The sequence below is a fragment of the Gobio gobio genome (genome assembly GCF_949357685.1).
Source record: "Gobio gobio genome assembly, chromosome: 2".
NCBI classification, from domain to species: Eukaryota; Metazoa; Chordata; class Actinopteri; order Cypriniformes; family Gobionidae; genus Gobio; species Gobio gobio.
Genome location: NC_137098.1, coordinates 25,093,761 through 25,110,421, shown reverse-complemented (window position 1 = coordinate 25,110,421; position 16,661 = coordinate 25,093,761). Strand labels below are relative to the sequence as shown.

At 38.2% G+C, this 16,661-nt stretch overlaps 1 protein-coding gene across 4 annotated transcripts in view; it reads left to right on the top strand.

Annotated features, from left to right (window-relative positions):
• Nucleotides 1-16,661, top strand: part of LOC307140756 (cellular tumor antigen p53-like) — a 121,937-nt gene that overhangs the window by 85,443 nt on the left and 19,833 nt on the right. For 2 of the 4 annotated variants that reach the window (XM_079840456.1, XM_079840455.1), the window contains exon 9: nucleotides 905-1,197. The exons of the other annotated variants lie outside the window; for them this stretch is intronic. In XM_079840456.1, coding sequence (XP_079696582.1) covers nucleotides 905-918 — 14 coding nt within the window. In that variant the 3' untranslated portion in view covers nucleotides 919-1,197. Of the gene's footprint in view, nucleotides 1-904; nucleotides 1,198-16,661 lie in introns of those variants that run through there. 4 annotated transcript variants of the gene reach the window in all.

The window sequence follows — 16,661 nt, the reverse complement described above, 5'->3', positions numbered from 1 at the left end:
CATGAAATGCACACTTTAACCCCATTTTGAGAACTACGCCGAGACCTAAAGCACGATCAATGTAGAATTCAACAGCTTAGATACGCACGTCTTCCTCTGCTTGTAAACAAATCGCTTCTGGGTCATGTGTCCGAACGCCGGATCTGCGTCATATTCTCGCGCATGCGTTGTGGAGGCACACACGGAAGACAAGAATAAGTTGGATAAAGGTGTTATTTTGGGGTTTTTTTTTGCGCACAAAAACTATTGTCGTCGCATCGTAAAATTATTGTAGAGTCACTGTGGTGAGATGGACTTTGTAACAACGTTTTAAGTGCCTTTTATGGGTCTTGGGAGTGTAAATGTACTGAATGCCAATGGAGGCCTATCTGAAGCCTTTCTCAGCCATCAGCTTTCAACAAAAATATCTTCATTTGTGTTCCAAATATGAACGGAGGTCTTACGGGTGTCGAACGACATGAGGGTGAGTAATTAATGACAGAATTTTCATTTTTTGGTGAACTAATAACCCTTTAAAGGTCCTGTTCTTCGTGATCCCATTTTTCAAACTTTAGTTAGTGTGTAATGTTGCTCTTAGAGCATAAATAATACCTGTAAAATTATAAAGCTCAAAGTTCAATGCCAAGCGAGATATTTTATTTAACAGAAGTTCCCTTTCAAAGCCTACAGCGAATGGCCAGTTTGGACTACATCCTGGTACATCCTGCTTTAATTACGTCAGTAGAACAGTTTGATGACTAACCTCCGCCCACAAGAATACGCGAAAAAGGGGGCGTGGTCTTGTTGCTCCCTCGTGGAGAAGAGGAAGTGTTGCGTTCGGTTCGGTTCGGTTGCGTTTGTCGCCATGTCGTTCAGACGCTGTTATTTTCATCCCTGAGTCAAATCACCTTTGTTTGGCCTTCAGGGGCTGTAGTTTGAGCGCATTCATCTCCCCATTATGGTAAGAGGCGTGACCTTCCCGGGCAACGTGCCCTAAGCTGCTGTCGAATCACAACACGGGAACCGCTGGCACAATCAGAACTCGTTACGTATTTCTGAAGGAGGGACTTCATAGAGCCAGGAAATTCTCAGGCCGTTTTGAGGACAGCGAAAACAGCAGTATACAGATAAGTAAATTGTGTGAAAAATACTGTGTTTTTTTACACATGAAACATGAACACATGTTATATTGCACACTGTAAACACAATCAAAGCTTCAAAAAAACACGAAAAACGGGACCTTTAAGTCACTGAAATAAAGCAATGAAACCCATACTGAATATTTGTTCACAAGACTTTTGATAATTGGATGACATAGGCTGAATTATTGCTTCAAGATGATGTAAAAATCACTCTGACCATTCATTCACATAAAACAATATACTGATTTAAAATTTGCAAGACGTTTTTGAAAGATGTTTTGTGTCAGGAAGGTGTGTATGTCATTTCAGTGTCTGCAGTTAAGTGTGTGTATAAAAGGCTCTCAGATATAAACTTATTTGTTTTGCTCAACCTATTCATTAATGCACAATTTAATCCTAAAAAGAATTTTAACGTCAGAATTGAATGTCAATTGTTACACTCAAACCAACTAAAGCGTTTGTAGCATTATACACTACCGTTCAAAAGTTTGGGGTCAGTAAGAATTTTTTTAATTAATAGTTTAAGAATTTTTAAGAAATAGTTTTATTCAGCAAGAATGCATTACATGCGTCAAAAGTTAAAAGTTTATTTCAGATAATGCAGTTTTCTTTTTACTTTCTATTCATCAAAGAATCCTGAAAAAAATTTACATAACAGTTTTCAACATGGATTTCTCATTACAGTATCACCGTGAATATCATAATGATCTGTTTGCAATGTAATCTACAAATGCATACACAAACAGATGTTCCTGCCAGCTTTTTGATCTTGTTGCGCATGTGATAGATGTGTCTGGGGGAAACAAGCGTGCCACACTGCATGAGCATGACGGTGGCGTTGCTCTCTGAGCACGCTTGTTGCGCGTCTACATTTAAAATAAACTTGAGCACGCAAAAGACGCAACATATTTGAACGGCTTAGTCAGTGGTTACATCAGCGTAGCAGTCAATAAACGGGGCAGTCATGTACGGGACATTTAGGCCCAATAAACGGGACATCCCGGCTAATACGGGACAGTTGGCAACCCTACTTTTATACCATGCTGTGTTTAATATTATAGAGCAGCGGTTCCCAAACTTTTTTTCCTGCGCACCCCCTTCTATGTCCCAACCGGGTTGGCGCAAAGAAAAAAACGCAACAATGCTTTGCTTTATCGCCATATAAAGACTCATGTTTAATCATGCGCAAATAACCAGAACACGCATGACAATAACAACATCAACAAACTTTCAATATAATGCAACAAAGCTACGCACAAGCTTCCACTTTTAAGAGGACCAGTGACAGACACAGGCTCAGTAACAGAAAGCACGGTTATTTTCAGCCGCGTAAAAGAAACATTGCAGCAATAAATGACCGTGGAGCTAGCATCATCATCATCATCATAACCAGAGATGTATAGTAACGAAGTAGAACTACTTCACTACTGTACTTAAGTACTAAAAGGCAGTATCTGTACTTTATTAGAGTATTATTTTTTTCTCCTACTTCCACTTTTACTTCAGTACATATTTTCGATTAGTTTAATACTTTTACTCCGATATTTTTTTTATGTGCTGCATCGTTACTCGTTACAATTATAAAAATGTTACGAATCATTCCATTCCAAACCCACATTACCGCTTATGAGAGAGAGCGCGCGAGAGAGTGCGAGAGAGAGAGAGAGAGACAGAGCGCGTGAGAGAGCCCCGCGAGCGCGCATTCACTGTCTTTAAAACAACACGAGCGTCTTGCGCTCTAATTGCTCTCTATTTGTTTACATAGTTAATGTGCACTGTGAAGTAACATATACAAACAATGAACAGCTGTATTTTTATTAACTAAGATTAACAAAGATGAATAAATACAGTAACAAATGTATGATCATGGTTAGTTCATGTTAGTTATTAGTCTAATACATTAACTAATGTAATGTTAACAAATCAAACCATATTGTAAAGTGTTACAAACAAATCATTTACTCAGAACACCTCTTGAAATGAGAATATAAGTGTGCTTACCCCATTTTATTTTAGTAAGAGTGGTTATAGTACGATTTAATCTTAATGAACTACAGTATTTTCAGGTTATTTATATGGCAATGTGTAGAAAAATTACCTACCAACATTGTGATTGTCCTTTAGCTTAATCATTTGAAATAATAAAAACAATATGATGTTCAAACTTTTGACTACTTTCTTTAATAACTACATAACACAATACTTGTACTTTTACTTTCAGTACTTGAGTAGTACATTTTAAAATAAACTACTTGCAATACTTAAGTACAAAAAATGTTGAATACTTTAGTACTTCTACTTAAGTGTGGTGCTTAAAGAGCACTTCAACTTCTACTCAAGTCACTTTTTTGATAAGGAACTTGTACTTTTACTCAAGTATGTGTCTCTAGTACTTTATACATCTCTGATCATAACACAACGGTTATGGAAATTAGAACGACAGTACATTGAATTAAATTGCAATGAAGTTACAAACGATCCACAACATTAAAGAGAATAAGCTCAGAAATAGATAAAATAAATAAAATCGAGGATCAATCTCAAACTTTTCAAGTGCGACAGTAAAATTAGCCTACACACGATCCACAACATAAAGTAGACAGCTGTTTGCTAGAACTTCACTGCACAACACGCACTGAGGCTAAGGGCAATCTGTATCGCCGATCCAAGTGAAGCCCAGATCCAGATAATTGTCATCATATTTCCTTCTTTTTTTCCTCTTTTTCCACCTCATGTGAGCGTAAACTTTTTTGCGATTATATGGGAGTTTTTGCGAAATTGACGCGTTTCCATTGGGCGTATTTTCAATTCGCAATTTCAATTTGCGCAATTTGAAGGGTAATGGAAACGCGGCTTCTGTTGCCTCCAAATCCTCACTCTCTCTTGGTCCCTCTCCACCTTCGTGACTAACAACTTTATCATAAGACGTCCCACTTGACAGTTTCCCTGATTTCAGCCAGTTAAGCATATTTATAATATATATATGGAATGAATGAAACGAGTTGGCACATATATAGCCTAGCCTGCAGTGCATAAAAGAAGAGCAGTGCGTAGAAGACAGCAGCTGTCTTCTACGTTTCTATCAAAAACTAATAAATTAGTTTTTTATTTAAAATAAAAGCGATTACAAAGGAAATGTTTACTGTTCATGTTTTTTTATTATATGGAAAATCCCATTAAAGGGTAACTAAACCCCTGCTCAGAGCTTAACTCCACCCACTGGCAAATTTTGAAAGATGCTGGAAAAGTGGGCAGAGCCCAGCGGAGACGGAGGGGACGAACCGAGGGCGGGGCTGAGCGGAGTGCGTGCACCTGAGACCCGCAGTGACGGATTGATTGACAGCTGTCTGACTCGCGAGTCGCAAAGATGGAGAATGACTGGAGTGACGCCAGCTTTGCAACAGAGCGGTCATTTCTCCTACCTTCACCTGAAGTGGAGGAGGGTGGATTGTCTGTAGACACAAACCCGGAGCCTTATCAATGCGAGCCGCTGCTCAAACTGCGTTAACTCCCGGTGCCGACGATACTAGTGAAGCAGCAGTGCAAGAGAACTGACCTAATCTATGAACAGTCAAATCCTTACGCTGAATGCCACTAAAAATAGATCAGATATCTGATATACATACAATGTATTTTCATTCAAATTAACTGAATCAGCGCAGCAGCGCAGGACCAATAAGTTCAGACCTTAAAGCCTATAATAAACAGATTTCCTCAAATAAGTTAGACTATAGAGTCTGGGAAACAACGTCATTGCGCATTGCATTATGGGTAGTTGCCGCCATGTTTTAGGACACGCTCAGGAGCGTACAATGATAACAAATGCGAATCACCAGAGGAAAAAACGACTGTATTTACTTTAATACTTTTTAAGAACTCTTGCTTGCACTCAATTATAATCAATGGACTAATATTTGAATCTCTTACGTACATGAGCGCTCAGTCGTGCGGCCAGGACATTGCTCATATTCATCACGTTTCATACAATGAGAAATCAGACGACCGCCTTCTATCGCACCACACATTGGTTTGTCTTTTGCAGTTTATTTTTTAATAGCCTAACTAAAAAGTCTGTATCTGATAAATAGAATAGTAAATATACTTATAGCTTGATCTCAGCCAGTGGATCATTTATTCAATCAACATAGCCTATATCATATCGTCCTAATTCCTTAACGTGCATTAAAGGATAACAGATTATGGCTCGTAATGCAGCTTTGAAATGATTTGTATTTGAAAGCGCTTTAGCCTACAGTTCTAAAAAGTTTTACTGGACTTAAATGGAACAAGTACAAGGTTTCCTTCTACTGAGAGAAGCTGAACAATGAAGCATTTCCAGACGCGTTTCATGCATTATTTATGGTGTGAGCACATTCAAGCGGTTCAGAAAATATTCATCTGTAATATATCTGTTATAAATAATAAATACAAATTATAAAGACACATTTTGGCTAAGTTGTTTATTTCCGAGTGTTATGCTGCCTTCAAGTGCTCTCGGAATTATCGTGAATAAGAGTTTCCTAGGTAAAAATTGCACATGAACGCCCTCCACTTTCGAAATATGAATGGGATGAGCTTGTAATCACGACTTCAGAAGTGGGAATTGTCAAATTTCCGATAGCACGTGAAGGTAGCATTACTTTCACTTACTCTTGTTATTTCCAAGCTGGTAAACTGAAATATTGCGCGTGATTTGAGATATGTTTTCCACGCAGGTTGTAAAAGAGCGGCTATGGCAGTTCATAACACAGCAAGCGGTGACCATTCAAATGTGTTTTTAACTGTATAATACAAGTTTTAAAGTCTACCTCCACTAATACTCATTCTCTAATGTAGTGCAGTGTCCTAAAGACCACGAATGCATTGCGTTGCTGACGTCACGTTCCCATTCTCTATATACGCCAGCACGTTACGGTATTGTTATTCATCACCGCGTCCGCGGCAACCACTTGCGTGTCAGGGTTTGAAAGCGCGTCTCATGTATGAAAATTATCTGTACACATGACGGGCGGCAATAATATCGCAAGAAAAGCCTGACGTGTACTGACAACTTCATTATTTAACCGTATTTTCTTCATTACAATGTTAAAGCAAGTGTCAAGTGAGTTTCATTTATAATGTTTCTACTTCATGTAACATGAGAGTTCATACTGGAGTGAAGCCGTTCTCATCATGTGATTGGGGGAAACATTTCTGAGGGCGTGGTGAGCTCATGCCAGGGGCGCGGATAGTGAGCCGTTGGAAGTGCCATCCTACGTCACGATGTACCACAACGTCAAATAGGAAAATTCAACTGCAGTAGCCACCGTTCAACCTTAAGAGGGCAGCACTTTGACGGTTTTACACCATATTTTATAGAATTAAAACACTTTATACTTAAATGTCAAAACATTTACTCGAATCAATGAACAGCATTAATAAAGCCACAGTATTACAGATCATTAAAGGAACTGTATGTAAGAAATGTATTTCAATTAATCATAAAATGGCCCTGATATGTCACTAGACATTAAGAAATCATGTTAATTTCAAATTCTTATATCACTGACAACGGTTGTCCGGCCAAGATATTGTCATTTTAAAAGTGAAGTTGCAGCCCTCAACTGATGTTGATGTTGACATGTAGTGTTTTGGCCTGAAGCGCCACCCTCCACCTGTCTACCAATCACGAAGTCAGTAGTGTTTCTGCATTCGGGTTGCCAGCTCTGCTCTAGTTACCACAGCTGCAGCTACAAACTTTTTGGATAAACAATGTCTAACTTTACGAAACCTAAACAACCTCGTTATGAATCAGAAAAACGTTGTGACAGTGTCCGAAATAAAACAAGGATTTGTATAAGAGATGCCTTTGAAAGATGGAGACGGCTGAAAACGGAGAATAATTTGAAGACTGATGCCAACGTTGCTAATTTTCTCCTGGACAGGTAAGGTTCATCTATGTTTGGCTAATTTGTACTTAATGTAAATGGACATTTTCAAATAAAATTACAATTACAATTACAAATTTCAAATTACAAAGTTATGCATGTTCGTGCAAAGTAACGTTAGGTTAGCGCAGATGGAGGAGGTGGGTCATTGAATTGAAAAGGTATAAAGGAATTGTTTGGTAAATAAAAACGGCGAGTCGTCATTGCTAACATTAGTAATGCATTATCAGAGTCCGTTTCTCTGTCATTATGCTGGGACGCTGAGGAAAACAACATTAGCACGCTTATTATTGCAATGTGAAAACGTATTTGAGACAGTAGCTCTCGCAGTAGCTCTCTCACATTCGTTCTTCGCATATATAGTGGACAAAACATGCTGCAAGTTGACCTGTATGACCATTGCTAATGTTATTTAGCTTTGCTGTAATTTTACTATAGTATTTTTTCATGTGGGAATGTACTGTCACATACGAGCGTTCATATTTACGATTAGTTTTGGCTAATCGCCATAAGTAAATTTTTGCGATTCATAATTACTTCACAAAACATCGCTCTTGAAGCATAAACATAATTAACAGAAAGAAAAAAAACCTTGTCACTTGCCATTGAAAGCTCCTAGCAGCCTACGTTCTTGCTGGATCCTGCAGCCTAGCTGGCAACCTCGAGTCAGGGGAGGGGGAGAGGGGAGACCCGCTCAACAGTAATTTGAAAGTGATTGCAGTACCAGTTTTGGCCACAGTCCTACATACAGCTCCTTTAACTAAAAAAAGTTGGTTTAGGCAGGGCCGGCGTTTGCTATAGGCGAGCTAGGCGGTTGCCTAGGGCGACAAATGTGTTGGGGGCGCCCTCTAGTGGCGCCCTTAAACTTACTTCCCATTAAGCATAGAATTAAAACAAGCAAAATAAAACATACTGTTTATTAAACATGATCATCCTTGGGCGCCCCCTCAGCCGCACGTTTAATTACTTAACCTGATTATTAGATTGAACTGAAAGTGAATATTGTCTAGCACAGGCGTTAGGTCAGGCAAGTGCTCATCACTGGCGCGTTCTTCAAATATGAAGCGTCTAAACCCTCGAGTGCACAGGGACGGAAAAAGAGAAAGGCAGACGATCAGAAGAAAGCCCAGTATAGAGGTAAGTCTTCTCATCTCAGCCATAAAGCTGTCAAACGAAATAAATTTACTTCGTATTATCGATATTATCAACTAATATTGGACGGCATTGGACGTTTTATTGCTGTCACTAAGCTATCACTAGCTAGCTAGTTATCTACATATTACTACGCATTTCACTGACAATAAGGAAATCCAGACGAGCCCAATTTTAATGCTGCGTCAATTTTGAAGGTGAATAGAAATGCCAGAAACAACTGTTCATCTTTTATTATTTAAGATAGGGATAGAGCTACAAGAACTTATATATTTTAATTTTGTAGTGGTAAGTACAGTGTATCCATAACAGCACTTTTGTTTGTAGAGGGTATAGTTAATCCATAATTTGCTTAAGTGTCTTTACAGGTGCTTAAGAGAGTTTTTGCACAGTTTATGGAGTTAATATTTGGTAAATATCCTTGAACATTCTTTCTAGCATTTGTGTATGACCAATTTATTGCAGTTGATCCTTCAAGTCTTAACTTTCTTGATTAAGTGTTGGAGTGACTATAAAAGCATTTTTGTTTGTTCATCCATAGTTTGAGTCATTATTTGTTAAATATCCTCCAACTTTCTTTGTAGCATTTTTGTATGTGCAATTTATTAGAGTGTATCATTTAAGTCATGATTAGCTTTTTAAGTCTTGGAGTAACAATAGGAGCATTTTTGTTTATATAGTTTTTATAAATACTTAACCCATTTGTGCCCAATGGCATGTTCTGCATTTATTTTCCCCAGGTTTTTGTATTTTTTCTTGAAAATCGTATTTGAATCTGTGGCAACTATAGTTGCCGGTGGGCAAATATGTTGTATGCACCCCTTCAATGTCAAATATGAATAAGAGGAGAACATTTAGCATCTAACTCAAAATAACTGCTTTCAACAGATCAATCTTTATTCATAATCAAATTTATTAAGTTTGACTAAGTATACTAAAAACTATAGATCTGTTGTAAGATGTGTTTTGTTTGGATGATTCTAGAGACCTTCATGATTATGTTGATATATATATGTCAACAAAAAATACTTATTAGTAACATGAAAATGACCTTTCTTTGGGATGGTTTGCCTTCGTTGTGCTCCCTGGAAGTAGGGGTAGGAAGTTGACAGTCTCATGTGACAGGAAGGAAGTTAATATTTTTTTTTTTCTTGCAATCCTTTATTTGGTTGTCTGCTTGTGTGTTATTAAGATATAAAACATGGATAATATCTAGAAAAATACTTACAGAAGGAAAATGACAACTATACACTGGCAACTATAGTTGCCGGTGGGCTTAACAATTAGAGGGGGGGGGGGGTGCGCAAAACTCAATCTCGCCTAGGGCAACCAAAGAGCTAGAGCCGGCCCTGGGTTTAGGGTTTAGTTACCCTTTAAGTTTGTGGGTAAGAATCGTGTAAAAAAAAAAATCCCTTATTTTGTGGATGGATTCTGGGAAATCTCCCTTATTTTCAATGTTGACAGCTAGGGGTGTGCCATATCATACCGTCCACGATAATACCGGTATCAATTTTTACCTGATAAAAAAAAGTGTCATATCGCGATATCAATGATATAGCGATGCGATGGCGTATGGCGCATTTACGTTCCCTAGCGCGCACAACAACAACACCTGTCAGAGTATACACGAAGAGCAGCATGTCAGCCTCCGATAACGACTTAGTGCCTAAAAAGGGAGCTACTTGGTTACAAGAGGTCAGCCCTCTTGACAACTGACTAAACATTGACAACTTAAAGCTGCTAGCGCAATATTTGACCGGAAGGGGGGGGGGGGGGAGAGAGAGAGAGAGAGAGAGAGAAGAACTGCGTCTGTTCAGCGTCTCTTAATGAAGATGTGGGTTTATTACTTATTACTGAAAAATTGCGATGTAACCCCATCGTTGCTGAGTATATATAATGTAGTGATCCAGTTACTTAGCTATTTTATTGCTAAAAGTCACGGGCGGCGTTAATAACAAGTTTCTGTGCTCATGAATGTGCAGCGCGATCTCTGCTCTCTGAATGCGAGTGACGTGTGTGCGTGTGAGCTTCAATAGCCCCGTTTACATGCATACTTTTATGTCATTCCGATTAAAATCATTCCGATTGAACGATTCAGTGGACAGTTTACGTGAGACTTTATCTAAACCGATCTGGTGTTGCTGTAAGAGACTCCTCAGAAAAATAAATTCTTCTGTCAGGCGCAGTTGAAGTAGAAAGTGCCTGCTAACGCTGTCAGATGAGATGGCGTAGCCAGGCTATGTCTGTGTCATTATTCCAACATTATCTTCATAACTTGTTACAAAATAAAAAGTTTAACACTTCAGAAAAAATTGTGTATCCTTATGAAAGCAGTGTTTATATGCAGCATTTTCATTCAGACTTTCTGACTTTTAAACCGATTACAGTGCTCTGTGTAAACACACCTGAAATGAAAATAATTAGCATTATTAATAAGCGCATTAATGTAGAACAAGGATTCATCTGACTTGGAACTACCAGTGCATTAAACGATTTTATTGCACACCTTCCAGCCAATCAGAATAAAAAATTCAGACAGACCATGGCATAAATTACATTAGTTATTGTTAAACTAAAATGTTATGGTTTTGTTTGCACTAATAAATGCTATTGCCTACTAGCTGCAATAACCAATAAAACTTATTAACCATATATTTCTTTTCTATATCGTCATAAATATCATTATCGCAAATATTCTTGAAGTATCGTGATATAATTTTGAGGCTATATCGCCCACCCCTATTGACAGCTATGCGCAAGCCCGAAGCTGTGACAGAGTGCTGAGGTGTGTCGTGTCTCTGACAGCGCGCACTCCCTGAAGCCAGATCACTTTCACTTGCGTCCTCACAAAACTTTGTCAATTGTATGTGTTTTAAGGCCTGCTCGTTTGAACATTGAAGCGATTTTAAACCATCAGAATGCGTGTCATTATATTGAGCTACTGCGCTGATATATTGTCACACGAATACTACAGACAGTAGCTCGCACATCACACGAAGATTGCGTGCAGAGAGGAGCACAGAAACTCATTGTCAACGCTGTCCTGTGATTTATCACTAAAGTAGCTTAACTCAACCGTTATAGCATAGATTTTTCTACCTTTTTGAAGTAACTACACACCACAGCTTCATAATTGAATAGAGACGCTAATTCACACACACAATCACTCTCATTAATGCATTCAAATAAATGTAATGTAGGCCTACCGTGCTAATTTCTCTGTATCTGATGTAACCGTTAACAAACAGAAAATCTGTAAGAAATGTTACAACCCATAGACAATAACTGCTGGAAGTGAGCTGTTTCCTTCAAGTATTTTAAAATCAACAAGAAATGCACTTTCATTAGAAAAAAATATCCCACCTTTTAATAGTTGAACATATTTACAGTACAAACCTTATCAGTGAACTATGAGGGCAAAAAAAAGTAGGGATGCACGCGTGTAACGTTACCGAACGGTTTCCGGGTGCAATCTTTAATAGTTCACAGTCGGCTTGTTTTAAGCGCGGAACATGCTTCCCACAACAGCGCGCTTCCCACAACAACTAAACCCAGATTATTCCCAACGTTTTATAACACAAATATTCTCATTAGTGTTATGTATAGGACAGTCCCAGTAGTTATTAATGCTGTGCATTTCTGTTTGAAATGCGCGCGCTTGAAGCTAAAGACCGGTACAATGAAGTGCTTTACTGCATCGTTAATTAACTCAACCAAACGCATCCTATATGAGATTATATACACAGAATAATAAATATAATATTACAACTTACAATGGCACAAAAGGCTGTGAATGCACAAGCGAACTTGACTGTGCTTGTCATGAAGGTGTAACTCCGTGGGCGTGCTCTACCCTCAACAAACACGCTGAAACACAGCCGTATTCTCATTATCATTTTATGTAGATTATATGTTAGACTTGTGGTGCACATGTTGCACATAACTGTATTTTCCTTTTCGAAGTGATTCCAATCATATTTAGAGCAATTCAAAACCCATCATGGTGGACAGCGCGTCTGTCTCAGCTGAAGGAAATAATACATTATCTATCGGCTTGACTATATCGGTCAAATTTTCTTATTGGACCGATAACGATAACATCAAAAATAATCATTTATCAGCCGATAACGATATGTTGCCGATATATCGTGCATCCCTTAAAAAAAAGGAACGCATAAAAAAGCAGCAAAATAATCGTTCATTAATCGTCAAGTCAACTTTATTTATATAGCGCTTTTAACAATGCAGATTGTTTCAAAGCAGCCTCACAGTGTTAAACAGGAAAATAATGCAACAGAATTTCATTCAGCCGTATAGCCGTTCTGGAGAAAGCGGTGATGTCATCAGCTCATTTCAATTATCATACAGTGACAATGTGGGCATTAGAACAGTAATTAGATCAGTAATTTATTTTATTTGGTTAATTTAGTTTAATAATTAGATTTATTTGGATACTTAGTTGAAAAATGTAGTGTCCCCAACTGAGCAAGCCAAGCCAGAGGCGACAGTGGCAAGGAAACCAAAACCCCATCAGGTGACCTAATGGAGAAAAATAAACCTTGGGAGAAACCAGGCTCAGTCGGGGTGCCAGTTCTCCTCTGGCCAATTAACAAACAGCGTATGATTTATTATTCTGGCAACTTTACAGATAATAAAAGCAACTTGTCATAATAGATCGGAATATTCGAAAGATCGGAGGCAACACGCCGGAGACGGGTTTATTGAGGATGATGTGTCGATTTAAATGATTATTAAATAGGAATAATCGAAATATCGGAGTCATCACGCCGGAGACGGGTTTATTGAGGATGATGTGTCGATTAAATGATTATTAAATAGGAATAATCTAAATATCGGAGTCATCACGCCGGAGACGGGTTTATTGAGGATGCCGTATTGATTAGACAATTATTAAATTGCAATATTCGAAGGATCGGAGGTAACACGCCAGAGAGGGGTTTATTGAGGATTCCGTATTGATGAAACAATTAGTAAAGTGTAATATTCGAAAGATCGGAGGCAACACGCCAGAGACGGGTTTATTGAGGATGTGTCGATTTTAAATGATTATTAAATAGGAATAATTGAAATATCGGAGTCATCACACCAGAGACGGGTTTATTGAGGATGCCGTATTGATTAGACAATTATTAAATTGCAATATCCGAAGGATCGGAGGCAACACGCCAGAGAGGGGTTTATTGAGGATTCCGTATTGATGAAACAATTAGTAAAGTGTAATATTCGAAAGATCGGAGGCAACACGCCGGAGACGGGTTTATTGAGGATGACATATCGATTTAACAATTATTAAATTGTAGTATTCAAACAATCGGAGTCATCACGCCGGAGACGGGTTTATTGAGGATGCCGTGTCGATGTGGCAATTTTAGGGGGAGTCTAATCGTAATCGAAGTAAAATGTTCAATTAATCGTTTTTAGGTCATATCGCTACAGCCCTACTGTGGAGGGTGGACCTCGTTTTTTCTAGGGGGTCCCCCTGTAAGGAATGTTTTTTTATTTATTTATTTATTTATTTATTTATTATTACTTGGCCCATCAGACCCGCAGATTATCGAACGGTTCAAGAATGGACACCGGCCGGGAACGCGCAACAGAACTGTCGCTGGAAAATGGGTATCTGAGCATGTGACCAGAGATCTAGTGGCTTTGACACGAAAATATGCACAAAATATGACTGAGGCGGCACAATTTGATGGAGGCCACCACCTCGTAATTCCCTATGCAGGAAAAACCTGTGTTTAAAAGCTTAATTTTACTTCAGGCACTAATTTGCCGACTCCTTAAGCTACACATTTGCAGGGTCCACTTGTTTAAGTAGCAATGGAGACTAAATGGATCTGAGAGAAATTTCAAAAAGGAAAGAAAAGTACTGTGTGGGAGCGTTTTACTGAAATAGTTAACCAGGAAGAAATCAAGTGCTGGGCAATGTTTCCTCTGATTTCTTTTCTCGCTAAGCATTTAATTTTAAGCATAAAATTTCTCTATTTGGCGGACATTTTGGTCACCTGAGCGAAAACATTCTTTATACCTGACCTGTACAGCGTACATAAACACTCACAAAAAAGTGATTTTATAATGCAGTTATAACTTAACCTTAATGTGCCTCTTCCATTTTATTTAACCCTTGATGTAACTTGGTTATATATTAAATCATTTTTAAAGCAGTTAATTCAGAAGTCACTAAATTAAGCACATTTTAGGTTGACAGAATTTTTTATTCTTTTACAGTGCTGTTAACTGAACAAGTCTTTACCAAGAAATACTATTAAAAATCTCCCCCAAGACAGTTAAATTCTTTATAATATAATAGGAGAAAAATAAGCAGTTACACTGAGATTGTTGTTGTAAAGTTTCACGTTGCCTGTCATTTATTGAGCTATTTGGATCGCAAACACTGCATGCATCACTGCCGCTCACATGCAACCTATAAACCGCCTTCACCGCTTCTAACACTATAGCGATACTAACTCTATATTAGGGATGAAACTATTATCTCTGTAAATATATTCTCAAGCAATATTCATATGAGTGTTCTATCAGCTGTGATGCATTTAAATCAAGCATATTTTGTGTAAGAGCCCAAACAGTATCCTAGTGAAAAAGTGCATATCCATATTTTCATATGATTTGACAGTTTATTTTAATAAATATCAAAAATCCAAAAGGTGTGCATCATACCTGACACCTAGATGAACACTTTACAGTCAGATTTATGACTGCAAGTCATTCTCTTCAAATGCTATTGAAGTTCGAAACGTGTATACAAATCTTGTATGTAACTCTAGAGACGGTCCCTAAATTCGCGAATCTCGGAGTCAAGCCGACTTTATGCCAGCGCATCTGATGTGTTTGTTTGAAACTATTTTCGCTTCTGAAATAGAACAAAAACAGTCAACCACTGTATGATGAATGAATCTCCTGCATACATCGCACGTTTTGAGTGCAGATTTCAGTGAGTGAGAGTGCTCTCTGAACAAAACTCTGGCTAATCTGAACGCCTCTGATTATTAGAAACACATGTGATTGGTTATAATGCGCAACGCGATTTATAACAAATGGCTTTTGAGAAGACTATAAGTTCAACCGCCAAAGTGGCTAGTGTGAGTGACCTCAATACCAAAACTACGTCTGGTATTACTACCAAAGTCCACTTGCCTTGCGTTTGCACACGTTTCCCCCCATTACAGCGACTTTCTTCTGGCATGTTCTGCAGACAGGATGACCACCTTTGATTAAGTTTCCCTCAGGACTATTGTAAAAGCCAAAATATGACCACACCTCAGATTTTGGACCTTCAATCCCCCGAGTGCTGTCACTGCTTTCTGCCATTTATTCTCATTCAAAAAACAGCTTTGCGCTGCGCCTGTACTTGACTGGACAGGATTTACCGCGAGTTTTCAAAATCATGATAATCACGTGCGGTTTTAATGATGATTAATTTTTAAACGATATTACTAACCGTCAGTACATTTTATCGTGAAACCGGTAATCGTTCCATCCCTACTCTATAGCGGTTGAACAGAGCACAGCAATTATTTCTCATTATACTACAATCAAATGGATTTCTCCTGACATTTCACATCTGTCGTCTGCGCTGCATTTTATTCTTTCTGTGCGGCTGCAGCATCACACTGAAAAGGCATCAGTAATGAAAGGGAGAGCACGCACTTTATTAGTTCGTCGTATAAAGTTCGGATATAAAGTTTACAACTTTATTAAACACAGCCTGAAAAGGTCTGTATAAATTGGATTACTGTGTTTTTGTGTATGTTAATAATACAAGGGAGAGAGTTTATGGATAAGATTTTAATCTGCACTACTTGTACTGTATTTTATTAACCTCTTACATTTGATTTTCTGGAGTAAAGTGGACACTTCATCTTGTGTGAAGTACTAGATAGTGGGAAGGGGGCGCTGGCCCAAAAAGGTTGCTCACTACACTAAAACCTCTGCACTACATTAAGAAATGAGGAACAACGCATAGAGAACATGTATTTGGAGAAAAAAAAAGATTATTGGATACAATAAACATTTTGCAGTTAAGTAAAAAAGTATTGTAATTGCAAGTTGGGTGAAATATATTAAAGTAAATTTGTTAAGTAAACTTGACCAAAACCACACTACGAAAAGCCTTAAACAAGGCTTCAGATGGCACTGGTGCCCTGAGAATACAGAGATAACGCCTCGCTAGAGTAGCCAGCCTCTTTCATTTGCTTTCCACCAGTCAGGAGCTTGTAGTACTGCTGTATTTTAATAGGCTATCGCATAGCATATTTTGTAAGTAACTTCGTCGCCCTTTCGACAGCTTCTTTCCCATTGCTTCATTTTGCGAGGTTAGACATGATACAGCACATTTTTCTTTAACCGTGCAGCAAACAAACAAACAAAAAAGCTTTTTTTATTAAAAAAGCTTTTTCTTAAAAAGCCTGCAGTCAGC